This window comes from Alligator mississippiensis, chromosome 2 (genome assembly GCF_030867095.1).
Source record: "Alligator mississippiensis isolate rAllMis1 chromosome 2, rAllMis1, whole genome shotgun sequence".
NCBI classification, from domain to species: domain Eukaryota; kingdom Metazoa; phylum Chordata; order Crocodylia; family Alligatoridae; genus Alligator; species Alligator mississippiensis.
In genome coordinates, this window is record NC_081825.1 from 301,688,517 (window position 1) to 301,716,131 (window position 27,615).

Sequence of the window (27,615 nt, forward strand, 5' to 3'; positions counted from 1 at the left end):
GGCATTGGGGACAGACAGATATGCAGTAGTTGACTTTATCTAGCCTGAAACTGGTTGGGTTACATCCTCAGCTGGTGTAAACTAGCATAGTTTTACCAATGTGAATGAGCTAAGCATTTTTATTCCAGGCCTCTGTTTATTTGAGTTAGTCCTATCATCCAGATGGCTCTTATTTGGTGGGCATACTGTCCTTCAGGGGTATTGTACAAGCCAGAGTCCATTCTCCAGCTGCTGGTTATCTGTACACAGCATTCTGCATCTCTTTCCTCCAACCAAATGGGGCTGGGTAGCCCGTAATTTGATAGAAATTCATGACACGCTGCTTTTGCTGTCACGGAGGTGACTTTGCTGGGTATATCAGCATCTCCCAAAAGTGAAAAATGAATGAAGTGTAGAGGAATGAAGATGAGCCAATAAAGGATGAGCTTTTTAAACCAGCCTGTTGTTTAAAGCGATCAGTAATTTTCCATGAGCCAGTACCATTTAGGAAAATCAATGGGAAGCTGAAAGATGAATGTGTTGCAGGGAACACGGTGAACATGATGAGCTCTGTGGTTGTTCTCAGTTACCACTTGGGAATATTAATGATCAGAGTTTGATAAGTGGGAGAGGCCAATAAACAAACACTCAGATATTATTGATGGGAGCCCATTCACATTCAGTTAAACGCCCTTCTGCAATACAACTTGATAATTGCATAGCGTCTCTTAGATAATATCCTGGAGATTGCTGTGAGGGAAATTTCTTCCTGTTGCCTGCACAAAGCTTGAATCCTGCAAAACTCCCAGCTGGTTCAGGGAAGCGAAGTCACCCCCCTACCTAAAGCCTTAGGCAGGCAGTGGGAGGTTTAGTCACACACCCTTGAGCAGCAGCTGTAGCATAAGAAATAGCAGCTGCCATCCCTTCCCTATGCAGGGAGCTTTGCATTGCACTCATGTAGTTGCAGGTTCCCCAGTCTGCTTCAACCTACCCTCCACATGGCCTGTTTTGATTCAGTGTAGAGCTGTCTGGGCTGTTGTCGTGCCTGCACTTGTTCCTTCTCTCCATACAGGGCACCTTCCTCAAATGATGGTGTTGGCCATTGCCCTGTTGGCTCAAGGCAGGAGTTTCATGCTGTATAAATGCTGCACATTGAAGAAGCAGAATGGAAATGAAAACATGCAGATGTCTAACTCGGGGTAAGGACATAAGAACATTAGCATCAGACTGGCTCAAACCAATGATCCATCAGTATCCTGTCTCTGCCTCAGCTAAATTGAGATGATTTGGAGCAGTGATTGGCAGTGTTTTTGCTGGTGGGATGGACTGCCTGTTGTCTGGGTGAAGCATCCCCGTTACCTGGCCTTGGTGGAATCAAAGTGCCCTACCACTGGACACTGCTGAAGCAACCTGAACAACCCCAGCCCTGGGCTGAATCTAATGCCTATGCAGGCTGGATCTGGCTGGCAGGCCATAGATTGCCAACCCCTCTTTTAGAGGGAGAGCAAGTGAACAGAGTATGCCTACAGTGATCCTTCCAAGACATATCCTCCCTGACATTCATAGATTCATAGACTAAGGCTGGAAGGGACCTTGGAAGATCATCGGGTCTGGCCCCCTGACATCAACCATCATTGGTCTAGAGATGTCAGAGGATACATCTGTCTTTGTTCTATCTATGTACCTGTCCTCCATAAATTTGTCTAATCCCCTCTGTGGAGGGGCGGGATGTTTTATTCCCCCATTTACAACCTCCAAAGCTGGCTTTTTGAGTCACAACAGAGAAAAAAGGTTCTTGTTTATGAGCATTACAGAGTCTTTTGGTCTTATTCCTTTTGACACTGAATTTCATTGCATGCCATAAAGTTGACTTGGAAATGACATGCCCAACTGACCAGAAGAAGAAGGCACTGCATTCAAAACTTGTCTAACTTTATCCCAACCATGCAGTTGGCTCAAGGCAGGAGTTTCATGCTGTATAAATGCTGCTCATTTGAGGAAGCAGAATGGAAATGAAAACATGCCGATGCAGAACTAACTAAGGGTAAGAACATTAGCACCAGACTGACTCGGACCAGTGGTCCATCAGTATCCTGTCTCTGCCAGCAGCCAAGTGTAGATGCTTTAGAGCAGTGATTGGCAGTGTTTTTGCCAGTAGGCTGGACTGACTGTCATATGGGCTAAGCATTACACCTGTGCGAAGCAGTTAGTGTTTGGTTTGGATTTGGATTCAGCTGATTTGGGGGACAGTGATTCGATTCGGTGATTCAAATCACCGTCTCAATTTGATTCAGCCGAATCTCTGAATCAGCCAGGCCCATCCCCCGCCCCTCTCCCAGCCCAACAATGGCTGCCCCAGCTCCCGGCACTTGTTAAAAAAAGCCCCGGTGCTCACCAGGTGCTGCTGGGCAGGGAGCAATCCCTGCTACCCCCCACTGGCCCACGCTGCTTGGTCGGGCTCTGTATGAGCCCCCAACCCCCTTGCTCCCCAGCCCCCCCACAGGTGCCCCGCCCAGGCAAGCTCCAGCCCTTTAAGAAACCTCCCCCTGTGCTCATCGCTTTTGCAGGTGTGGGGGGAGATCCCTGCTGCCCCGCACTGCCCTGCACCATGTGGGGGGCTCTGCACGAGCCCATGAAACCCTGAGGCTGCTGCAGGAGTGGTGAGTCCTAGGGCTTTTCTTGGTTTTTGCTTTTTAAAGGGCTGGAGCTGGCCTGGGCAGGACACCCGTGGGGGGCTGGGGGAGCAGGGGGGTCAGGGGGCCTGTGGCAGAGCCCCCCATTCAATGGGGGGCAGTGGGGATCACTCCCCCTGCCCGGAAGTACCTGGTGAGTACTGGGGCTTTTTTTTAAGTTCTGGGATCTGGGGTGTGCAAGGCAGCCATGTGGGGGCTAGGGAACCAGGTGGGGGTCGGGGGGCTGGGGGAGCAGGGGGGTTGGGGGAGCTGGCAGGGGTCCCCCTTTGGTCCCCTCCCCCCACCCCTAATACTTACCAGCTCGGAGTTGGCTGCAGATCCCTACTACAGTCACCGGGGACTGCCCGAATCATCAAAGCTCTCTGAATCTTTTCCAAAAATTTGGAGAGCTTTGAATTAATTCAGACCTTTAAATTGGTCTGCTGATTTAATTCAGATTTGGAGATTTGGCCACTGAATCAGGCTGAATCTCCTTCAAATCAAATCACCACCCAAAGCTTCGCACAGCCCTGCTACGTATCCCCATTACCTGGCCTTGGTGGGGCCACAGTGCCCTACCACTGAACACTGCTGAAGCAAGCTGAACAACCCCAGCCCTGGGCTAAATCTAACAGCTATGCAGGCTGGATCTGGCCCATGAGCCATAGATTGCCAAACCCTGCTTTAGAGGGACGGTATATGAACAGGGTATGCCTAGAGTGATCCTTCCGATACCATATCCTCTCTGACATCAACCATCATTGGTCTAGGGATGTCAGAGGATACATCCCTCATTGTTCTATTGATGGGCCTGCCCTCCATAAATTTGTCTGATCCCTTCCTGAAATGAGTTGCTCTATCCGTGGAGGGTTGGGGCTGTTTAATTCCCCCATTTACAACCTCCAAAGCTGGCTTTTTGAGTCTCAACAGAGAAAAAGGTTATTGCTTATGAGCATTACAGAGTCTTTTGGTCTTGCTCCTTTTGACACTGAATTTCATTGCATGCCATAAAGTTGACTTGAAAATGACATGCATCATTGCCATTACATGCATCATTGCTGAACTGACCTGAAGAAGAATGCACTGCATTCAAAAGCTTGCCTAATCTTATCCCAAACATGCAGTTGGTCCAATAAAAGATACTACCCAAAAAATCACTGCCCACATGGCTAATCTTTGGGTACTGTTCGGGATAACCCAGTTGTCTGGCCTTTGTAAGGAGGCTTGGTACCCAGACGTTAATACCAGATTTCAATCCTCTGTCTTCCTGTTCACTTAACAAGGAAGACCTTGCTTTGATATGACTATTATTTCATTCGTATGTTATGTACAGAAACCCTGATGTAAAGGAACAAAAGATGCCAGAAGAATCTAAAGAGGGGTGCTTGTTATGCCATGGAAAACTCAAAGACAAGACACAGAAGAAGCAGGATAAATGTTTCTGGTAAGGTTATGTTGTCAGTTTTGTATGTATAATGTAGTGGAGAAAAAAAGCACTTGCATTTTGTATCATTTAGGTTTGTAAGTTATTTTCAGCAGGCCTCTTCAGGGGCGTTTAAGCATCAATATCTAAATGCCAATAGCATTTGTAAATTGAACCGTTAGACCCTGTGTAAGAAATGGGGACCCGCTGAAGAAGTGACAAGTTTGCTACAGATATATACAAAGCTTAACAGTTTTACCCATTTGTCAGCCATCCTCCACATCCAGTCCTCGATGAGGCTGTTTTGTAGATTTGGTTAGAAATCTAATCCAAAATGTGAGATTGTTGGAACCACGTTTTGGGGGACAAACTTTCAGACTGATGAAATGATGAATACTAATTAATATGCAGAGTCATTTAGTCTGTTGTAAAGTTGCCACTGCCTTTCCTGAATTTAAGGAGACAAATATCCTTTCCCACAAAATACTTGAAGAGCAATAACTCATATGCTTGTTTTTAGATGCTTGCTTTATCAGATAAAATGTTCAGCCCTATTAGTGATTTTTTCAAGGACTTGCCTTATTCCTGTATAACTAACAGGGGCAATATGAGACTCTCTCATGAAATTCAATAAGAATATTTCCTTCTTGGCTAAAAATTTACACTTCACACCACCAGGTCTGATTGCAAATTCTGGATCGCAGGTTTTATTTTATGTGATGTTAGACAGACATATTTAAATGTTAACTGTTGTGATTTTTTTTCTTACATAGGCTGTGGGGTAGGAGTTTTAAATGGAAAATTGAGTGACTGCTGCAGATTTTAATCATGGGAATCATTTTGTTAAAAGGAAAATACTGAACAGAAACAGCTTCTCAGAAAGGTTGTAAGTAATTTGAAGATAGTTGTCTTTCAGGATTTCAACACGAAGGGATGTGTAGCATAAATGCTAGGCCAGCAGTTTCTCTGCCTCTTTCACTTCTTTTTTTCTTCTTCAGGGAGAAACATTTTAGATTTAAGGCTAAAAAAATATTCTTTTACGTATTTTATGAAACATTGCAAAAAACTGTCTTGTTTAGAGAAATGATACCTCTCCATGGAATATTTTTGTTTATTTCTCAGCTAATTTTCCCAGTTACAACCTAAAACCGGTGTCCATTCCTTAAAAACTGAAGATGGGTGGAGGAGTTCCTTTTATAATCTTCATATGCAAATATTTTGCATCTGAATGCAAACTTTTAATGAAATAATGTCCTGATGCTGTTGCTATGTGAACATTTAGATAATTTATGTGCTAATATGCAATCAAAGAACCTTGCTTTTAGTGGTTACTAATAGAAGAAGCCATCTGAGTATCAACTATTTATATTAATTGGTGATTTAATTACTTATCTAGCAGCGCTTAAGCAACTTTTTTTATCAAGCTCAGAAAGACAAGAACGACCCCTTGAAGGATTTTTAAGAACAGACAATGCTTTTTTGAAAGGAAAATTTAAGTTTAACGATGATGTTAAAGTATGATTTTAGTTTGAAAAGTCTTTTTTAAAAACAGCTGAGAGCCTTGAGTTGAAAAGAGAAACATTTGATCAGAATTTCAACTCCTATCAAATTCTGATGGAGCTGAAAGGGCATTTCAGCAAATGTGAACAAAGCACAAGGAGAACAGGTAAGAGTTTTAACTTTAAAGAGACTCTGAGAATATTTTACAACGAAGACAAAAGGAATTTGAACATGAAGTGGAAGATCTGCAACTTGGCTGAGAAATTCACCCTTAGCGAACCGAAGATGTTACCAAGAACATCTCATGGAAACAATGAGCAAATGAAAGGGGACCGTGTTTAGTACTTCGATCCTACCAACCCCCTGAAAGAGGTTTGAATTCTACCTTCAGGGGAGACTATGCAAGGAGAAGTGAATAAATTGCTTTGAATTGAGTTATTAGCATGGCACTTGCATCTCAATACTCTTATCCTGTCTCAGTTTGTTCATTTTTATGTTGTCCGGTAAAAAGTAGCAAAAGACAAAGAACAAAGAAGCCACAATTCAGCATTAAGGAGAGGCAAACTTCTTATTCAGTACAATGTTATTGGTGAGATGGTATCTGTCAAATCATCACCAAGGGATTAGACTGAAATTGTTCTTGTAATGATTTTATTTAGATATTGGAATGATATTGTCATTTCAGCTGTGAACAACTTCAGGTAGCAACTAGGGTGAAGCTTCGGGTGTTGATTCGATTCGGAGGAGACTTGGCCCGATTCAGCAGCTGAATCTCCAAATCTGAATTGAATCAGGAGACCAATAAAAAGGTCCGAATCAATTTGGAGAGCTTCTAATTGATTCGGAGAGCTTTGGAGATTCAGACAGTCCCCACTTGCTGCTGCAGGAAGCAAGTCAGTAAGAAAGGGGCAGGCTGGAGGAGGGGGAAGGGGACCAAGGGGGGACCCCTGTCAGGTTACAACCCCTGCCTGCTCCCCCAGCCCCCCTGAGTGCCCCTTATCTTCCGCCCGCTCTCCCAGCCCATCAATGGCTACCCTGCCCGGCCCTGGCATTTAAAAAAAAAAAAAAAAAAAAAAAGCTCTACATTCACCAGCTGCTGCAGTGGCCATTGGGGCTTCTGGGGGCTCATGGGAGAGCCCCACCCCCCCACACACAGCATGCGGCAGTGGGGGGCAGCAGGAATTGCCCTCCCCCCCCACCTTGCAGGAGTCCATGAGTTCAGGGCTTAAAAAAAAACATAAAAAGGGTCGGGATGCTGGGGCCAGGAAGGGCAGCCATTGACGGGGCTGGGAGAGTGGGTGGGGGATGGGGCCTGTTTGATTCAGAGATTCAGCTGATTTGGTGGCGGCTGAATCTCTGAATCGGATTCAGCCGAACCAATTTGAGGCAGTTATTCAAATCACCAAATCGAATCACTGACTCCTGAATCGGCCAAATCCCAATTCAAAATGAATACTAGCTACTTCGCACAGGCCTAGTAGCAACCAAATACTCAGTCTATTTCTGAAGAAAAGATATAAGCTATCTTTGGTAAACAGATTTTTGATTTAATAGCATTTATTTTGAAGATAACATTCATTAATTTGTGTGCCTTAAAGCCTGCCCTTAAGGTGGATAAACATAGTTACTCCATTTCAATGGCTCTTAACATGCTTTTTATTTATTTATTTATTTATTTAATTTTTTTTTTTTTTTTTAGAAGTACCTGAAGTAAAGACTTCTTTCAGTTGTACAGGACTTGGTTAAGATTGCTCACCACAACTCATCTGGGCTGCCCATGGCAAAGCAGCCATGATTTGCCAAACTCTAAATTACATTCTCTTGTTGCTGTTCAGTTACGTACTAAGTCACGACTCAAAACTCACATGGGGAAGAACATATGTTGTGGACTCCAAGTTGAACATGAGCCGGCAGTGTGACGAAGCCATCAGAAAAGCCAATGGCACTTTATCGTGCATCAGCAGATGCATGACAAATAGGTCCAGGGAGGTGATACTTCCCCTCTATCGGGCGCTGGTCAGACCGCAGTTGGAGTACTGCGTGCAATTCTGGGCGCTGCACTTCAAGAAGGATGCGGATAACCTGGAGAGGGTACAGCAAAGGGCAACTCGTATGGTCAAGGGCCTGCAGACCAAGCCCTACGAGGAGAGACTAGTGAAACTGAACCTTTTCAGCCTCCGCAAGAGAAGGTTGAGAGGCGACCTTGTGGCTGCCTATAAGTTCATCACGGGGGCACAGAAGGGAATTGGTGAGGATTTATTCATCAAGGCGCCCCCGGGGGTTACAAGAAACAATGGCCACAAGCTAGCAGAGAGCAGATTTAGACTGGACATTAGGAAGAACTTCTTCACAGTTCGAGTGGCCAAGGTCTGGAACGGGCTCCCAAGGGAGGTGGTGCTCTCCCCTACCCTGGGGGTCTTCAAGAGGAGGTTAGATGAGTATCTAGCTGGGGTCATTTAGACCCAGCACTCTTTCCTGCTTATGCAGGGGGTTGGACTTGATGATCTATTGAGGTCCCTTCCGACCCTAACATCTATGAATCTATGAATCTATGAATATCTAAGCATGGTAGGCAGCACAGGTCCCAGAATGCCCAGCTTACCTGTGGGCTTGCAGTACCTCTGGATTAAATGTTACTTACAGCAGCGTGGCCTGTTTCACATTCATTTTTCAACAACCGAATTGATCTACAAGGTAAATCTCTCTGCCACCAGTGCTTTGACTATAGCTGATTTGACTGAGCATGTAAATCAACTGCATTTACACACAACTCTTTATTATTCTATTTGCCAGCAATAAAAAGCTGTGTTGGGACTGAGGCCTGCTAATGTGACCTTGTTGTCTTGCTTTACCAAAAAAAACCCCATTCTGCTCGCAAATCCGACCAGTTAAAACGAGCAATAAAGGAGTAACAAAACATGGGTGAAAGGTACTAGCAGGAGCACAACAGTTGACATTTGGTCAACAGGATAATGGCAGGAACTTATCTGTCACTTTAGGCTCAAAAGGTGCCTCAAGAGCTGCAAGGCATGGGAAGGAAAATGAATAGGTTTGTAGATAAATATATGTATGGAATTACACTGTGGATGTTAAACCACAGCCTGGTTCTCAGTGGGGAAGTGTACAGTGAAGGAATGAGCATTAAGCAAGTGGCCTCTTGCACTCTGACTAGCCTGCCCCTTCTCCATTAGTATAGCATTGGGTATCCTGCCCTGTCCCCTGGGCGACATGACTTTGGTTCCCTGATGGGGAAACTACATTTATGTAGGTGGCTGGACCAGATGACCACTGACCATTATGGCAGTGTCCACAGGAGCATGGACGTTTGGTTCCCCGGGGACAAGTAGCTGCTTGCTACTTGTCCCTGGGAAATGCCCCTTGCACCACTGCTACTTGCCCCTGGAGAATGCCCGTGCCACGCGCACTTTGGTGCATGGCAAATTACCCCAGGTTGGGTAGGGGAGGCTGGGGCCAGCACTGGGCTGGCCCCAGCAGCCTTACCCAGGATGTTGGGGGCCTCCAGGGCTGCAGCAGTAGTGATTCTGCCATGCAGAGCATGGTCAGCAGCCACAGTGCAGCTCTGGGTGGCCCGGCCCTGTTTTTTGCATGCGCTGCCCATGCATACACTGCTCCATTTTTTTTTCTGTGAGTTTTTTCTGACCCTTGAATAACCAGAGGTCCAGAAAAAACACAGAAAAAAGAAGCGGAGCAGTGCACACATGAGCAGCACTCCTTTGCAGTGCAGAGAACATCTGAATGTGCAGTATGTGGTGCTGCAGACGTGTTTGCAGCGCAACATAATGCATGGCTGCGCTCGTCTGAATATGGCTCTAAGTCTATTCAAACCAAAGCCTTGTTGTTTAAAGCAATTGTGGCATTTTATCTATGGTGCAGGCGAGGTCAGTTTTAGAAATGGGTGTAGACCAGTGGCTCTCAACCTTTGTAGACTTAAGACCATCCCTGCACAGCTTCTCAAAGCTTAGTGGCACCTGAGACCTGAACAATACAACTGAGAAGCGACTGCATCAGAAAGGCACGCCTTCTACCTTGTATAGTGCAGACTGATGCTCTGTTTCTGCTGCAGCTCTTCCCAGTTCCTGCTGCAAATAGGTCCATGGGGAAGTTTCACCCCACAGTGGTGGCAGCAGTTCTGGCATCGCAGCACCCTTGGCACTTTCTCATGGGACCCCAGGGTGTTGTGCCACCTCTGCTTGAAAACCGTTGTTGTAGACCTTGGAAAGGAAGAGCTGCAGCTATATCATAGCCCAAATAGAGCTGAAAATGTATCTACTCTGAGGCAGTTTGTTCTTTTTTCCCTTCAGTCCTACAGAGGCTGGCGATATATTTTCCACTGTGGCCCATTGAGTAGAAGGGCATCTGTCCATCTGACTATTATTTCACTGAGGCTACCTAGCGCTTCCCTCTTCTCCCTTGCCAAGGGTAATACATGTCACAAATGAGAGGCTGGAATGATTTACACAGCATAAGACACCCGTCCAGAAGTGTCACTGGCTGTTCAGGTGTCGGTATTTGCAGTGATGGAGAGGAACTGCCATTTCCGGTGTTAGTCTCGATTGAACGCGTCACGCCTAAGAGATGAGATGTGGGGGGCTGAGGGACAAGTAGGTGATTTCAAGGACCTTTTGCAGGAGGGATAATATGCTCGTCCGATTTTATCTGTTCGGTGGCTTCTTCTGGCGTTAGTATTTGGCATGCACCCTTAGATCAAACCCATCAGCCTCCTCATGGCATCTCCATCACTCACAACACTCTTCAACTAGAAAAGCAAGCAAAAACCTGCTCTTCACAGTGGCTCTAACTCACTGTAAACTAATGAGTCTGTCAAGAAGAAAACAATCTGCATTTGTCATTTCTTATCTGGTAGGCCTCCACTTAGCCGAGTCTGACACTGATCTCCTTATGCAGAGTGGGTCAAGGACTAGGCAGAGGTTGAGGCCACCTCGGATGTGCTACACTTAGCTCACACTGGACTCTTCAATCATGCATTGTTTATGTCAGTGCCAGACCTAGATGTTTTACTAAATCATGTTTGCAGTATCACTGCAGGGGTTGGTGGTTATATTAAAGCTTTCTTATAAAACTCCAGCATTATCTGATGGCAAATGTCAGCTCTATGTGGTTAGCATGATTAATAGAGGCCATTTTCCCCCGTTGGACTCCTAGTGCATGCAATGGAAACCCTGTAGTTTATTTCTCTCAGGCCAAGGAAAACTTACTGTGTCTGTTGTTGCTCTTTGCAAAGCTGGGAAGGACTAAAGAAGATCTGATGCAAAGCAATGTCAGGGCATGTTAGCTTGGCATTATCCGAGTGCAAATATCCACCCAGGCCCTGATCCAGCAAAGAACTGTTGCCAGGACTTGACTTTCACTAGGAGTATTTTATTGCCTTTTGAAAAAAGCATTCGAAGTTCAATTGACTTCAGGAGGATTTAAGCACATGGCTGATTGACATGGTGAATGAAGGTAGATCCTCAAAGGTACCCAGATGTTGCAGGGTCCAAGTCTTAGGCTCCCTGGCTAAGTGCAGACAATCAGAAAGCTGAATCAGTTCAGTTAGGTGCCCTAAGCTGTGTTGATTGAACCGATAATGAAGCAAAGTGATGTGCACTTTTGAACCTGGAAAGGCAGCCAGGGGCCAGCCAAAAGCTGAGGGCTGCTAGATCACTCCTCCCAATCTGCTGGCTATTGCTGGGGGCGCCCAATTGCAGCCGAGTGTGGCCCAGACCTAATTGGCTGCCCAGCACAGCCCCCCCCAACCCCCTGCTGGCCCCCTATGGGGGGGGGGGCAGTCCTTCTAGCCTGGGTCCCAGCTGGTGCTGGTCATCAGCCCACATGGCAGGATCCCTGTGCCCTGGTGGAGTTCTCCACCCCAGGCAGGGTGCCCTGAGCCCTGCTGCCAGTGCAGAAGGGGAATTTCCCCTTTCCACCCCTCAGCATGGTCTGGCATTGGCTAGACCCCTGGCTGGAGGGACTGTCCCCAATATGCACTTATGGGAGTGGGGCTGAGCCAGTGCCAGACCATGTGGAGAAGTGGAAGGGGGGAAATTCCCCCTCTGCACTAGTGGCAGAGTTTTGGAAACCCTACAGGGGTAAGAAACCCCCTGCTAAGACTCAGAGGTCTGGGCTGGCCCCAGGCTGAAGGGACCACTCCACCATGTCAGTGACTTTCCTGGGTCTTGGGGGAAACCCTCGCACACCGGGGGTCAGAGCCAGGTCTGGGAAGGGGGTCTCTGTTCCCCTGCCTCACTCCCCCATCCCACCAGGCTGACAGGTGCAGGCAGGAGCAGAGCTGGAGAACAGAGGCTTTTCTGTCTCAGCTCTGTGACAGCCTGGGGCTGGGCCGGCCCTGCTCGACTGGAGCACAGCCCAAGCCTAGCCTGCTCACCCAGCAAGGGGAGGGTTGTGGGGAGGTGCAAAGCATCCTGGGATGCTGCAGGACTGTCAGTTAACTTGAGTCAGGAGGGGATCTGGGACAGAAGTGCAATAAACCGGTTTAACCTAAACCAGTTAAGTTTGATTTAAGTTAAGCCAGTTAAATTTGACTTAGGTTGCATCCATCCAGGTCTATCTTAAATTGGTTCGGGCCATTTTGAAACAGGCTTATGTGCACTAAACTTCTGTTATGTTACAGGTTTAAACTGGTTTCCAGTCACTTAAACTGGTGTATGAGTAATGTCTGTCCCTACCCCGTGTCATTCAGTGAAATCCTCAACCCTAACTTGGGGGCCCAGGATCCTCCAGCGAGGTATGGGGAAAATAAGGTGCTGAATGCAGGGCTCCCCAGAAACTAGCCTAGGTGGGGAGCTACCTAAGCTACCCAGGTAGGAAATGGAGAGGAAAAGAGGAGGCCTGGTTTGCTTGTCCATCCAGGATCCACAACTATCAGACTTCTCTGGGAGTTAAGTCCTGAAGACCTTTCTGAAAGAGAGTGAGAGAGAGAGGCAAAGAGACTGCATGACCCTCATGCCAAGATGTCCCGTAGCCTGGTGCAGAGGGCACTCACTCAGGAGTAGGAGATCCTGAGATTCAGACCCACTTTCTGCTTGATCAGGGCACACATTCGAACAATGATTTCTTCCATGAATGCCTTAAACATGATTCTATGGGGAAAACATTTTTCTTCAAATGAAATATTCAATGTGGAGTAACATGACGTGTTTGGTTAGACCCCAAATGTGGGGACGGAGGAGGGGGGTTGCTTTGGTTTATTTTTGTTTAATCAGTAATGACTGGAAGATAAGTATCTGCATTCGGTCTGACTTGCCTTTTTTTTTCTTTTTAGTTTAGCCCCCAAACAAGCCCCCCCCCCCAACAATTTGCATAGCCCTGATCCAATTCCCAATGGAGCTAAGGGAAAATTTCCCAGCCAAAAAAAACCTAGAATCAAACCTTCACAATTTGGCCAAGGGATTCGCCTGTCTTATGCCTATAGAATATAAACATACCTGCCAGAGAGGAGATCATGAATAAAAATGGAGTTTTTGGGTAGCTGTCCATAAAGATGACGATGATAAAACTTTCATCTTTATTTCATCCTAGCTCCCCAACAGTGCAGCAACATTTGTTTTTTAGTGATGGATAAAAAGCAGCTCAGGATGGACCAGGCATATTGGGTTAAAAGTAATGGGAAGCAAAATCGGATGGAAGAATGTGTTGGGGTCACCGGGCTCATTGTGGTTTCTGGGGAATTGGAGCAAAATATTTCTCACAATTTGGGCTCCGTTTCCAAGTTGGGGAGCCCAAGCTTTTAGTTCCTGAATTGCCCTTCTGGTACCCAGTACCATTTCATATGCTTAAGTAACACGGTTAGGGAAGGCAGGGAATCAAGCCTAGCGAGCTTGAAAATTATTCTCCGTGTGACTAGTGAAATTCATGCAGTCAGTAGCTAATCTCAGACTCAGGTGTTGCATGCTGTAGAGTTTGAGTCAGTAATTATACATCATCCTTGAAGTCTCCTGTTTCCTGTTAGTTTAGGGTACTTTAAGTGCAACAGTACAAGGTGACCAAATAGCCTTGGCTGCCCAGATAACCTTATCAGCAGCATTATGATTAGAGGCTGTATGTAGTGCAATGTTTTCTGCCTCTTCAAGAGGAGTCAGCAAAGGACAGAGGGAATTATAACATAACAAAAGATGCTGCTTCCTTGTCATTTCATTACATGTCTCTCACTCAGAGTCAAACCTGACAGCTTGAAAAATGCCATTCTGTGAGAGTCTACGTTCCAGAAACGTACAGATAAAACTGAAGCATTCATTTAATGCTTGAATAACTGAGCAACACTTAAAAAAATCATAAAGGAGCATTATCAACCTTAAAATATTCTTCTGAGAACATAACCTTGTGCTGTTTCCAAATACGGAAATCAAGCATATAAATGACATTCATTCGGAGACTTTTTTTGTTAAGAAAACTTTTAGCTGGAATACAAGTAGCACTGAGTCTGCTGCTGAATGATTCGACATGAGACCCGATCTGGGAAGCACTTACTTTATTTTCCATTGGCATCAATGCAATTATTCTCATGAGCTGGGATTGGGTTGGCCCATAATTTAACATGCAGCAGCCTGCTGTGGTGGTACTTTGAGCTGTTGTACCCCTCTATTGAAGATAGGCTTTTGATCCTGCCTTAGGCAGGGGGTTGGACTAGACGATCTCTGGGGGTCCCTTCCAGCCCCACTTCTCTATGATTTGATGATATTCAAACTTGGGATTGGAAAAAAGGTGCTTCCAAAAAACCCCCTTGATATAATTGGGAGTGGTGTGTTGGGTGTTGTTGCCTTCAACAGGTTACTCGTTACAGATTTCAAAAGTTTTGAGCCATTGAGTACCCTTTGGCTAGATTGGCCATATGCCTTGCCTTTTGTTTTCCCCGGTCTCTTGGCCAGACTATCAGTGCGCTTACAAAATGTTCTGCGTGGAATATTTATTGGAAGGGCTTCCTCGTGGCCTCAGGAGGCCGTAGGAGGATTCTGGCCTCAGAAATCACAAAAATGTGCATCTGATTAAAAGAAAAAAGACCCAAGATGGGGTCTCTAGGAATAATCCCATGCTGTCAATAGGTTATGCACACTTGGCTGCAGATATTTTGCACATCACTATGTATTTCTATTACAAGATGACCCCAAGACTTAACAGGCAATCCGTCTGTGCCACCATCAAGCTGATAGAATGAATAAGGTTGATGATATACCACCGAAAGTCCCAGCTGTCCTAAAAGATAACTGGGATAGCTGGGAAATTCTCTCTGCCTGACACAGCTGAACTCAGTCTTTCTACTTTAGGGTATTATGTATTTGAAAGTGTTGGTGGATGTCAGATAAGACCCTGAGATGAATATTGAGTTCTATGATGTGAAGCACCCATGGCTTATCTTCACTTTGGGTGGTGGCAGTGTCTTTCAGTCTTAAGGCTTTGCCTATCCCTAAAGGGCCAGATCCAAAAAAAAAGGGACTTAACTCCCTAGCATGGGACTTAGTTGGAGAATAGTGCCTCAGTCCAAAATTATGATCCTGAAAACCTTTGTTATGCTGCTTTTGAGCCTTGCAGGGGCCTGAATGCCATAAATCCTGAAGTTCATGACATGCTATTAATACTCCCCAAGCCTTGAAGGATTTGGCTTTGTGCATCCCTGGAAGCACCTTGGTCTCTACAAGGCCAAGTTTTGACAACTTAGTCTTGACAGCTCAGCGTCTAGCTCATACCTAGGCCCAACCAGGATCCATACTAGGTTCCCCTTCACCTGTCTCCCCTGAAGGACTTCCTCCAGTAAGTGTCCTTGGAAAAACACCTCTTATCCGCCTCCTAAAGTGGGCTGCACACAAGGTGTGGCCCCATGAACACTTGGAGCCCGTTCAAAAGGGGCCATTTAAAAAAGGCAGTAGCTAGCAATGTCCTAATTGTTACGTGTTAATGAGCTGAGAACAAACAGATTTAGGAGCCTAGCAGCAGGCATGTCGCAATTGCTGTGGGTGAATGAGCTGAGAATGATTCAGATATGTCCTAACCATTATGCTTTTGGATAAAAGAAGTGTTCCACCTCTTTCTTCTATGTTTTAAAAGAAAGAGTCACTCCTAGCCTGTTTTGGGAAGAGAAGGCATGGTGGCCTACCTTATGGGGGGGCTTTGGAGTTGTGCATCCTGCATGGAGAGAGGTACCAAACTCTTGCCACAACTATGGCAGAAGACCTTAGCTAGCTTAGGCAGACCAGATGGAGAGATTTTTGTAGATCCCATTCAAAAGTAACAAATTTCTCCATATGCATTTTCAGAGGAGCCTGGGCACTTAACAGCAGGGGCCCAAATACTCAGCAGCCTTGTGCCACCTACGTCTTCAGGCAAAGCTGGTCCAAAATGAATTGGCCTGTTCTACAAAATCACAGAGCCAATGACGACACTGACTCTCACTTTCTCCTGTAGCAAATAATTTCTGAGTGACTGATTAACTTCCATTTTCATGTGCAATGCAGGAAGAAAGCCTCTGGTCCCTGCCAGAAGCCTGTGAGCTTCTCAAAAATGCAAGTGCCTTTGTAAACAACCGGAAAACCAAAGCAAAATTAATTCTGCCCAGAAATTATAATCAAAAGGAATAGTCATGAAACCCTTGGTGCATTTTAATGACTGCTAAAGGTAAGAGGATAAATACAATATTAATTTTATGACTTATTTTTTTTTACACTCCAGTAAACATAAATTTCTGTAATTATATTTACTGGGCTTGGCTGTGTTGAGAGATAAGGGATAATTACATTCGTGCCTGATGGGAAAGAGCCTGCAAAAATTATACATTTTTGAATGTTAACAATACTGTTATATTAGGGAATTCAATCAGATGTTAATTAATAACAAGGGAAAATGCTATCTGTGAACAAGTTACAACAACTGAATCTATATTTTAAGAATAGAAAATATTTTCGTTTTTTCCCACTCTAATTACAATTTTCCTTGTTGTACATAAAAAGGAACCCAGCACAATTAGATGGGTACATCAGCTGGATGACTGTTGCTTATGCCACTACTTCTGTGGCAATAAACTCCAAACTTAGGTTACTGGTTGGTGTTGGGGATGAGAGTTAATTTATTCCTTGCTTATTCTGGTCACGTTTCCATATAGTTTCAATGTGTTTTTGTCTGCCTTCCATCTCAGGGTTGTTTGAATATTAATAGAAACTCCCAGTAAATTATCCCGCTGGGTAGGTTTGAAACATTTGAGTAAAGCTTAAATTTTATACGACTTGTAATGAAGTTTGAGTCCACTCCTGGCAGAGTTCTGTACATAATGCTGGCTTTCTTTCCCGTACAACGTACACTGAGAAATACACATACATGATACACGCAGTACAAGGAGGTCCTGGTCTCAGAGAGCTTATGCTCTAAATAGACAGGCTGGGACCAAACTAACCAAGGTGGGTTGCTTTGCTCAAAGCCATGTAGCAATTCATTGGTAGAGGCAAGAACAGAACCCATGTTTCCTGAACCTTAGTTGCTGTGCTCAGGATGGCTTTTCCCTTGGAAATAGGATTGGGAGAATGAAAAAAAAGCATGAGGCTGGAAGGGACCTCAAAAGATCGCCTTGTACAACCCTTTGCTTAAGGCAAAGTTATTCCTGGAAAAACCTCCCCAGACAAATGCTTGTCGAACGTACCGTTAATAACTCCCAGGAATTAATATTCTACAGCTTCTCAAGGTAATCTGCCCCGGCGCTTGTTCAACCTCATTCTTACAAAATTCTCCCTACTATCCAACCAAAATTACCTTTGTTGCAATTTCAGCCCATTAATTCTTGCTCCATTCCCAGTGGATACAAAAAGCAGTTGATTAAGATCCTGCTTATAACAACTCTTTCTGTATTGGAAGACTGTTATCAAATCCCTTCTCTTTAATCCCAACTCTTTAAACTTTTCATCCTATGTCTTGTTTTCTACAGTACAACTTGGTTTTTGGTTCTTCTGGAGTCTTTCAAATTTATCCATATCTTGCTTGCAATACATTGCCAAATGTTAGACTCAGGACCACAGATGTCATGCCACCAATGCTGGACAAAAGTAGAAGAATTTCTTCTGTGACAGCACTCCTATTAATAGATCCCAATACACTAATAGCTTCTTTTTTTTAACATTATTATACCATTGACTAATATTTAGCTTGCAGTCTACCAGGCCAGAAATAAACAACTAGAGCTACTAATTTTTGCATGCAGCCTTAAATGCACCATACATTTCTTGTGACTGAGTTATACTAAGAAAATACAACAAGCAGTACTGCAGTAACTATAGCTGCAGCCAAATGATCATCTGCTCCTTGCTACTTAAGCCTCTGAGAAGGGTGTCTTCTCTCCAACCCCACAAGCTCTATAGGCAGGTCAGGTTAACTCCACAGGAAATGGTGCTAGTGTGGGATGGATGGTGGGAGATGGTGCAAGCCAGCAGCAGAAGGAAAACCATCTAATTTGGTTGGGGCGAAGAGGAATATGTTACCAAGAGAAGTTAGTAAAGTCCAGTAAGCTTCAGGATTGGTCTCATGGGCAAGGACTCAGTGCTTTTCTACACTGAGATCTCTATGACGTAGTAGGGGTCAAAAAGGTCCCATTGCATCTAGCTGCCACTCTCTGTTTCGCTCAACCCAGGCCTCCACATACAAAAGAATAACGTTGGGACCGCAGTCTTGGAGGGGGCTTCTGCAGCCCCTCTCACAATAACTAGCAAATAAGGGAGTCCACGTCTGCTGGATTTGGTGTATGGCTGGTACGGGAGTTTTCTCTGCTGGCTTTCCATCAGCTACAACCTCCCTTACTTCCTGTCCCTGGAAAGTTTTCTGCTGGAGCAAAAGGAGTGGAAGAGAGAGACTGGGTCTCTGCTGCTTCCAGAAAGAAGGACCTTCATTTCCCTTTACATCTGCTTCACTTAGATAAACCTCAGTCTTGCAACACCCGATCACTAGAATGACTTGTGTTTGGTCAGGATGAGAGGGCAACCAAGGGGTTAAAGAAGCATGCACCTGTGACAAATGCTCATTGATGATTCCTGCTCACCGATGAGGCTGAGTCTGCCACCTTGCACTACTTCCTTCTCCCAGGAGCTGTGGTTGGCTTCAAAGGACCTGTTTATGTAGTAAGACATGATGGGACATGAGCTAGAGATAGGCAGAGTCAGCTGAAGTCGGTGCCGGTCTCTGGTATTTTGTTCCACTCCAGTTCCTCCAGAGCCTGTTCACCCACAATGGGGTGTGCTTCACAGCAGCCCCCGGTGATGATTCAGGAGCATCTTCACGGGGCATATCTTTTGGTCTGGGGCATGTGAAGGGGAGCAGGTGGGTAGATGTGCTTTGGGCTTTCCCAGACAGGAGCACACTACCCCCGTGGCATGGATGTGCCCACAGGGACCTCATCACTGTCATATTTGAGCACCTGCCAGTAACGCACTGAGCAGCGTAACCCAGGTCTGTCTTGTGTGCCTTGGTCTGTCTCATCGTCTCTCCCCAAGGGGAGAAATGAGTAGTGGAGTGGGTTTTTTCAGCAGGAGTTTTATAAAGGCCTTTTTGTCTTGATCCCGTTGGTCTCAAAAGAGTGATGTCACCACCAATAGCAAGGATTCAATTTGATTTTTTGCCCTCACTAAAAGATAAACCTTCTGTCCTTGTGTCACGAGCTCAAAGGAGGAAGTAACCTCCTTCATACAGCCTGCACCTCTGTCCTGAACCATGTTACAAGCCTTCTGCCTTTTGTCTCAGGCACAACTACTTCCACCTCTTGCATAATTACTGTGTACTCCAAAAGAAGGGATGCACCAGCAAACGCTTCCCAGCTCAGCTCTCGACCATATGTGATAACAACTAGCAACAAAAAGCAAGCCGTCTTTCCACCCAGAAAAGAAAAAAAATCCCTCTTCTCTTACTAGGTTTCATTGAATTATTTTGTCCTGGATTTATCCTTCACATGCACTAGGAATGACACATTTAGCTTTGTAGCTGGCTCATTGGTGCACAGTCTGAAGACCCTTTTCTCCATAGACTTAGAGGACCACATTTCACAAGTCTCACATTGAAAACTCCTTAAAAAAGGAGGTAAGCTTGTGGAACCGGATGGACCCTATCATATTATCAGAGTTGTGTCTCCATCATTAGGGCAGGAGATATCACTGTGTTGGGCTGATGTGAATACTGTGTTGGGAGCTTAGTATGAGGTTGACCCAACGTTTTCTGGAGAAGTAGGATCAGTACATAGTACATAGCTTGCCACCAGTGAGGAAAGAGCAGGTCTGCTGCCTTCTGAGCAGGGCTGGTTCAGGGCATGGTTATCATAGGATCATTGAAGATGCAGGCTGGAAGGGAGCTCAGGAGATCACATCTAGTCCAACTCCCTCCTCAAAGCAGGACCAGCCCCAATTACATCATCCCATAGAAACTGAGGGCTGGAAGAGACCTCAGGAGGTCATATTTAGTCCAACCCCCTGCTCCAAGCAGGACCAGCCCCATCTACATCATCCCAGCCAAGGCTTTGTCTACCTGGGTGTAGCTATGCTCCATCCTGCCCTCTTTGGAGAATTGCTCTAATAACATAATCACCAGCTGAGTTGGCCTTTCCCCTGCTGAAGTTACCTTATTCTAGCCCCAGATAATAGAGCAAGTGCCTGTGTGCACGGGGGGGTCTGTTCATTCCTCGGCTGCTAACACCATGCTGCTCACAACAAGCCCTCTGCACCTGTATCCGCTAACCGAGGAGGGTGAAAAGGGCCATACCAACAATTCACTCAAGAGGAAGGAACCAGACTAGTCTGGGCTTTCCTACTTGCTCCTTGCTAACCAAGCCAGGCACTTAGCACTGAGCAGAAGGAAAACCCTGCTCTTCTCAAGCCTGGCTCGTCTGGCTTGATTTGCTGCATATCAATCCAGATCTAGGGCTGAGGTCTGCTGTCACACTTTGTACACTTAAAGGATTGCTTTTGTATGTTAATATTTGTTCCAGTATCTTATTAGGCATCAAAGGTAGCTTCTCTGGCTGTTACTCCTCTCTTTCTTGGAGATTAATACTGTACACATTTGCTTTCTTTCCAGTCGTCTCTTCCCTTCGGTTGTCCAGAGCTTTTCAGAACGAATTGACAGTCTGTGAGCAAGTCACAAAATGCATCATGCTCAGCCTCCTGAATGATCTGAGCTTGCTTTGTAAAACGAAAGGCAAAAAGCAAACAGCATAAAAAGGAAGGGTAAGGTATGATGAGGTGGCTTGTCCCTTGAAGGGCTGTTGGTTCTGGGGGTAGTCAGCTCTGTTCAATTATCCGACCCAGCTGGAAGAGGTCAGATGCTTCCCCTGAAGACCTGCGACTCTGTTTAGAAAGAAGCTCAGAGCAGACGGAGGGTCTGGCTGGAAAAGGCTTTTTTTTGGCCTGAGGTTTTTGCAAAGGGTTTGTCTGGCTTGGTGCTCTTTTGCAAGGCTTTTGTGCTTGAAGTAATAACTGATGCACACCGCAAAGGGCTTGGAAGAGATTTGGGTCCAGCCATGGCTTTTCCTGGGCAGCCGAAGGAGCAAATTCCTCAGAGCTTAGGGGGGTGGTTTTGCCTGTTTTGCTCTTTTCAGTATTTTCTGGGTCAGGAAACACCAGCTGAACAGTGGGAAGTGAGAGGTATGCTATTTGAATGAACAAAAGCCTCCTGCACATGTAGGAAATAGTAATCAGGAGGCGCAATGAAAGACGACTGTTAAACACATTTAGAAAATGAGATCCATGGGATGAATTATTTGGAGAATGGTGTTTGACCAGCTCTGTTTTAGCACTGAGTGGCTTTGTTTGGACAGCAGTTCTCTCTCTCTCTTTTTTTTTTTGGTCCTGTCTTGGGCTTAATGTTTTCCTTTTCTAATGTAATATAGTAGTGCCTGCTAATAGCACCAGGTAAATAACATTTGCTCATAATAGTGACTTAGGAGCAGGCCAGGTAAAGCTAATGGCTGCTTGCAGGCACTCACATTGATTTCAGAACCTACCACATGTGTGCTGCTCCCACATTAAGGTAGTCTCAGTAGTGTTGCATCGTCACAAGACTAGACACACACAGCCTAGCTATGTCACTCTTTCTCAGCCACTTAAAATGAAGTGGATGGTGAGTGATAAGAAGTGGACACAACAGGCAAAAGTGCAAATTAAGTGAGATGTTGTTAAGGGATTTCATAGATTTCATAGACATTAGGGCTGGAAGGGACCTCGGAAGGTCATCGAGTCCAGCCCCCTGCCCAAAGGGAAGGAAGTCAGCTGGGGTCATAGGATCCCAGCAAGATAAGCATCCATTTGCATGATTAACGCTTGGAACAAGCTCTAGGCAGGTTTCCCATTGTCTGCAGCGGGGTACAATTATTGGCAATCTTGCGTGGATGTTTGTCTGTACCAGCTCCTCTGAAGAGCGGGGCAGTGGGAGGAAGGAAGCTCGTGTTTCTAAAGCACTGGGCTAGGACTGGGTTCAAATCCTGATTCTGCTGCACATGTCCCGTCTGGACTTGGTGGGTCTCTCTCTGCTGCATTTTCACCTTCTGTAAAGCTTGAAGGTGACTGTGATTCTTCACCTCCCTGCAGGGAGGGCACCTGCAGGGGGGATGGAAGGTGCTCAGATCAAACGGAGGTGTGGATGTCTGAGTGGCTAGGGAGTGATTGGTACCTCTACTGACTGTGACATATTCCCAATATGAGAGATCACCTCCAAAACGGACACTGGCATTGAGAAGTTAGAATAATAGAAAATGAGGGTTGAAGGGACCTCAGGAGTCGCATCCAGTCCAACCCCTTGCTCAAAGCGGGACCAGCCCCAATAACATCATCCCAGCCAAGGCTTTGTCTAGCCAGGTCTTGAAAACCTCCAAGGATGGAGACTGCACCACCTCTCTGGGTAACCTGCTCCAGTGTTTTATTACCCTCCTCATGAGAGAGGTTTTTCCTAATAGCCAACCTCAACTTCCCTTGCTGCAGCTTGAGCCCATTGCTCCTTGTTGGGTCATCTGCCCCCACTGAGACCAGTCCAGCTCCGTCCTCTTTGCAACCCCCTGCAGGGAGTTGGAGGCTGCTATTCAATCCCCTATTTTTTTGTTTAGAACCCCCCTCCTACCCTACTCTCCTCCTACCCCCTGCCAAAAAGGCTTCACTAACTTCTTTCTCTTTTTCTTTAAGTGCTCAAATTCCAAGTCCTCTTAGTATTACAGCATTTTGTCTTAATTACAATAACCTGTGCTGCAAAGCTGCTTCTCATCCTAGATGGTCTGGTAGGGAGCCTGAGCAATGGTTCTTGCCCAGATTATTGCTAGCACAGCTGAGCCAGCATGGAGGAGTGTGACTAATTCACTATGGGCATGGACTAGTATCCGACTTTTTCATACTGGAAGGAATCCTGGCAACATGTTGTACTCAATGGTCCGGGATAACACCACTTCTGAGAGTTAGAACAGGTAACAAATGTAGCATAGACAGCGTCTCCATTTAGTGACTATGAATGTAGACTTTTTCATGATGACTGCTGCATTGCAGACTACTGCTCTCGAGAGAAGCTGAACATCTGTTAGCCCTGTTGAAACCAATGGGACCTCTCTCTTTCTCTCTCTGAGACCAGAATAAATTGTCTGATTTCACTGTCATTGAAGTAAATGGAGTGGTGTGGCAGCTGCGATGGTGCTGGAAATATGAGGTTTTTTTGTTTTGTTTTTGTGATCTCTTCTCCCAGCCATAGAGTAAATGATATCACCCAAAACACCTTGCTTCTTGCATTGAAGTTAATGGCACAGAACAAGTTAATTTTTATTGGGAATAAGTTCTGTGCCCAAACTAATCAGGAAACAAAGCTGTGACGATCATTTATTAGCCATTACTAATAGACTTACTAGTGCGATGCAATGCATGCAATTTGATAGTAGCTCGCTCCAAAGCCACACAGCGATACCTGAAAAAGCAAAGCAAAAATGAAGGCATGCGTACAACGAGTTTGTTCAAGCCGTGTAGCACAGGGCTTGGTTCAAAAGCATAGCATTCACCCTTAAACTTGGGAAGTTAATCCATGGGGGATTCGGCTTCTCAGTTCCAGTTAGAAGGTGGAAATTGCTTGGCGGTTATTTTTAACAATAGAAACATTGCTTATTCTATTATTCTTTTGAAACATGGTGATTTACCTAGCTTGAGGGGGTGAAGTCTGGTTTGACCGCATTCTCTGGTTCCTGTGTGAAACTGTAGTAGGAGCCAGATGTATCACAGGTTTGGTTCCTTCTTCCCCAAGGGAAGATAAGGGTTTCCTGAGTATCCAGGTGTTTGCAGAGTGGCAGCAAACAGCTGCATGGAGCCACGGTGCTGTTCTGGCTGATTGCTGCAGCTTTTATGTCGGTGTGATGCTTCTCTGATCAGCTGATCACTACTGATGAGGGGCTCCTGCTGATGGGACAAGTGGTGCCTTTTGAAGTAAAAGCCACTGCAGACTCAGCAGCTTGTGAACCACTTGAATACAAACGACTCGGGTCCGACTGCACTAGTGTGCATGGAACGCGGTTCCCAACCTCGCAGCGGATCGAGAGCGCAGCGATCTACAGGGGTGATTTAGGAGAAGCAGGTAGCAAAGCAGGGCTTGAAACTGGAACCTTATAACAAGTCACTGACAGGAGCAATAATAGAGGAGAAGAAATAAAGAATAAGAAAATGTCTTCATTTGAATTGCTCAAAATAAAATTAAAAAAGCCGAGGGCAGCCGAACTCTAGAAAAGAAGAATTGATGTTAGCAACGAGACGTCCATTTGGTGTCAGGAAGTCAATAGTGAAGTGTGAAGATCAGCAGTCTTCAGCTAGCCCATCCATCCCCTTGATCTTTAGCAAAGGTAATGAACTTTAACAAACTTCTTCAAAAAGTGCCTAAGCAGCTGCCTTTCCCATCTGTAGGGATAGGAAGGTCCAAAAAATCAACAATCTCTTTTGGGCTTGACCTTTTAAAACCCAAGGTTTACTTCCTCCTGCCTTCAAAAGTCAATTTGTAAACACGTACCAGAATAGCCTTCTCTTTTCCCCATTTGATGTTCATATATTACAGGTGTAACTAATGATGGATAATGCTGACAAAGTAGAAGCGTATCCAAAAATGAAAAGAAAAATCAATGCATGCTTAACATACCTTTGCTGTCTCCTGTGAACAGTTCAGACTGTATTATTATTACCCTGATTTCCAACATAATCTGTGAGTACTGCTATTAAATAACATTTCTTGAAAGTTATTCTTCCCTTATGTACATGTTTAAAAAATAAAAAGGAAATCATGAAAAAAAAAAAACATCACAGCCATTGCCTTTCCAGAAATCAAAACCTTCATATCAAGGAAGTCTGAAATCTAACTTAGCCTCATCATCTGTTCCATCTGAGTTAACATCAATCATGTTAGTACATGGCCTGTGCAGTTGATTTAAAGCAAGTCACAACAGCATTGTACACTTTGTCATTCAGTCAACTTCCAGGTTATTATTGAAGTATCAAAATCCTGCTGCACAATGAAAAGTGCTAAGGATAAAATTTGCTCCGCCATAGAGAGCAGTAGCCTGTAAAGTGTCAGACGTAAGAGGGATGTAGGTTTGGACCAATCCATTACAAAGGCTGAATTCCATCACTTTTGAGGAGTCAAATCTTTTTTAGGTCTGTAACATAAGCCTTTGGGTATAGCACAGCAATACTTGTAGTGTACAAGTCCCCATAATCCAGATCATCCTTATTCTTCCAGTCCAACCTGACAGCCCTCTCACTTTGCTCTGCTGCCCTGCTAAGATAAGGCAAAGGATTCACCTGTTGTTCAATATTCCCGACTTTTCCCGCGGGCATTTCTGCCTTTGCTTTGCCCTCTAGGGGCGTTTGTACACATGACACCATTAACACGTGATGAAAAGGTCACCTTGTGTGGCTTAATGGTGTCACAGTATACACATGCAAGACTTGTGGGGGTTTTAAATGACTTTGCACCCTTGCAAACTAAACTACATCCGGATGTCGTTCGGTTTGCAATGTTCTAAATTGCGACGATGTAGCTGTCAAATGGCCCTCCCGTCTGAAAAAAAGGATTGGGTCCCTTGGTGCTTCTGCCTTTAGCAGGCTCCTGCAGCTGGCAGGACACCTGGGGCTGCCTGGGGATGGGCTGGCTTGCTGCTGGGGTGGTGCGGGACAGCAACAGGAGGGCAGCTGGGTTGCTGGTGGCTGGAGAAGGTGGCGGGGATGGTGCATGGGGGGCTGGAAGTCTGGGTGGGTTGCTAGCTGGCTGTGTGCTGCCCCAGCTTGGAAGCGCCCAGTCCAACTCTTCCCCAGGTCCACCTGAGCTTCCAGCGCCCCGTGCACCATCCCCGGTGCCTGTTCCAGCTGCCAGCACACCTAGCTGTCCCGCCACCTTCCCACACTCCCCCGGGGCAAGCCAGCCTGTTCCCAGGCCCTGAGGTGTCCTGCTAGCTGCAGGACTCTGCTTTCAAGCACAAGTGGTGAGGGGCCCAAACCTTGCTGTTGTGGAGCCTGCCTGCACCTTCCCTCCACCATGGCCAGGGGAGTGGGGCCTGCTGGTGGGCCAAGTAGCCCCTGAGCTGTGGGAGCCCCCAGTCCTTCCCTCCATGGTGGTGACGACTCCTGGGGCCACCCAGGTGGGCTGCTAGTAGGCTGGGTGCTGCCCCAGCTCGGAGGCAGCACCCAGTTTGATCCAGATGTTCCTTGAGCCCGTTCAGGGAAGGACCGCCACCCTGCAGCTCAGGAGCTGCTTGGTCCGCTGGCAGCTCCTCCTCTGGCCATGGGCTAGCTCTGGCTCTGACAAAGAACATAGAAAAAGGATCAGCCCCCTTGATGGAAACATTGAAATGGTTTATTCCTTAGGGTTTTATTCTATGCCTCACTGTTTCAATTTAGGGGGCATAGAATAAAACCTTGGGGATTAAAACCCCATCACATGTACAAGCACGCTACCCGTCCCCTCTGTTCATAATGGTCTCTCTCTAGTCTTTGCTTTTTTAGAAGCAGAAGAAATAATGCCACTTACATAGTAATAGAGGGGCCTGGGAGGGGTAGTGTGACTGTTGGTGGACTGGGAAGAGCTGGGCTTGATGTCAGGTGAGGGCAGTGGGTTTCCACTCATTGGCCATTTGATGACACTTTAAAGCGGGTTAAATGTCCTTTGCACTGCTTTAAGGGTGCTGCTGTTTGCACAAGTTTGCAATTTCAGCGGAGTATTGTGCATTAATTCCAGTCACTGTAACACATTCGGCAGTGTAATGCACCTTAAATGACTTTGAGACCCAGCAAATAACTTTGGAGTGCTGCAAAGTAAAACATCTCTGCAGAGTTTTAGTTTTCTACTCTATAGCCATGAAGGGAAGCACCAGACTCTGCATGGCTCAGGGGGTCTGCGGGCAGCCCGGCAGCAGCCTGGGAAGGCAGGATCTACAGAAGGAAAAAAAAAAAAAAGGGACCGGTGCTTCCTTCTGCAGCTGCGGTGCCCCCGGGACTGCCTGAGCAGGGTGCCTGCGGGCAGGTGCTGCTTGGGGGGCGGAGGGGCACCGCTGCTGGGAAGGGAAGCACCAGTCCCCCTCCCCCTGCAGCTCAGGGACCGCTCTGCCCATGAGCAGCTTGCTCTGCCCTCCCTGCTGCTAGAGAGGCAGGTAAGGGTTGGGCTGTGACATGGGTGTACGTGACACAGCAGGGTTTACTTTGCCCTACATTGAAGCAGTATTTTTAAAAACCACTGCTTCAATTTAGGGAGAATTAAACCACCGTGCTGTCTACAAAAGGCCATTGTTTCCACTTCTAATGTGGCCCTAAGACATTCCAGGAGCTAGCTGGCAGGTAAAGGCAGCCTGAGTGTGATGCTGGTGCTGACCACATCAGCTCCTTCTTGTGCTGAGATTAAAGGAAGCGTGGAGCACTACCTCGGTGAGACACCTTTACCTTTACATAGTAACATAGCCAAAGGTTACTACAAACCTCAATTAATAATTAACCCTTGCTGGACCCTTGGAAAACTGTCATAATGTAGAGTTTCCTTTCTTCTTTCAAACTTTTA

The 27,615-nt window shown here is 45.9% G+C and overlaps 2 protein-coding genes across 9 annotated transcripts in view; both read left to right on the forward strand.

Moving 5' to 3' along the window:
- The first annotated feature begins 4,450 nt into the window (after positions 1-4,450).
- Positions 4,451-8,359, forward strand: LOC132248449 (uncharacterized). The gene is made up of 2 exons (XM_059721393.1): positions 4,451-4,957; positions 7,274-8,359. Exon 2 carries the CDS (start codon positions 7,366-7,368, stop codon positions 8,032-8,034), a length of 669 nt encoding a protein of 222 aa, XP_059577376.1. The 5' UTR covers positions 4,451-4,957; positions 7,274-7,365; the 3' UTR covers positions 8,035-8,359.
- A 7,680-nt stretch (positions 8,360-16,039) lies between these two features.
- The window catches only part of LOC109285286 (uncharacterized), a 282,747-nt gene continuing 271,171 nt past the window's right edge, over positions 16,040-27,615 (forward strand). For 4 of the 8 annotated variants that reach the window (XM_059723423.1, XM_059723424.1, XM_059723421.1 and 1 more), the window contains exon 1: positions 16,040-16,221. The gene's annotated coding sequence lies outside the window, so the exon portion shown is untranslated. The remainder of the gene's footprint in view (positions 16,222-27,615) is intronic. The other 4 variants (XR_009460338.1, XR_009460340.1, XR_009460337.1 and 1 more) reach the window with 2 other exon arrangements.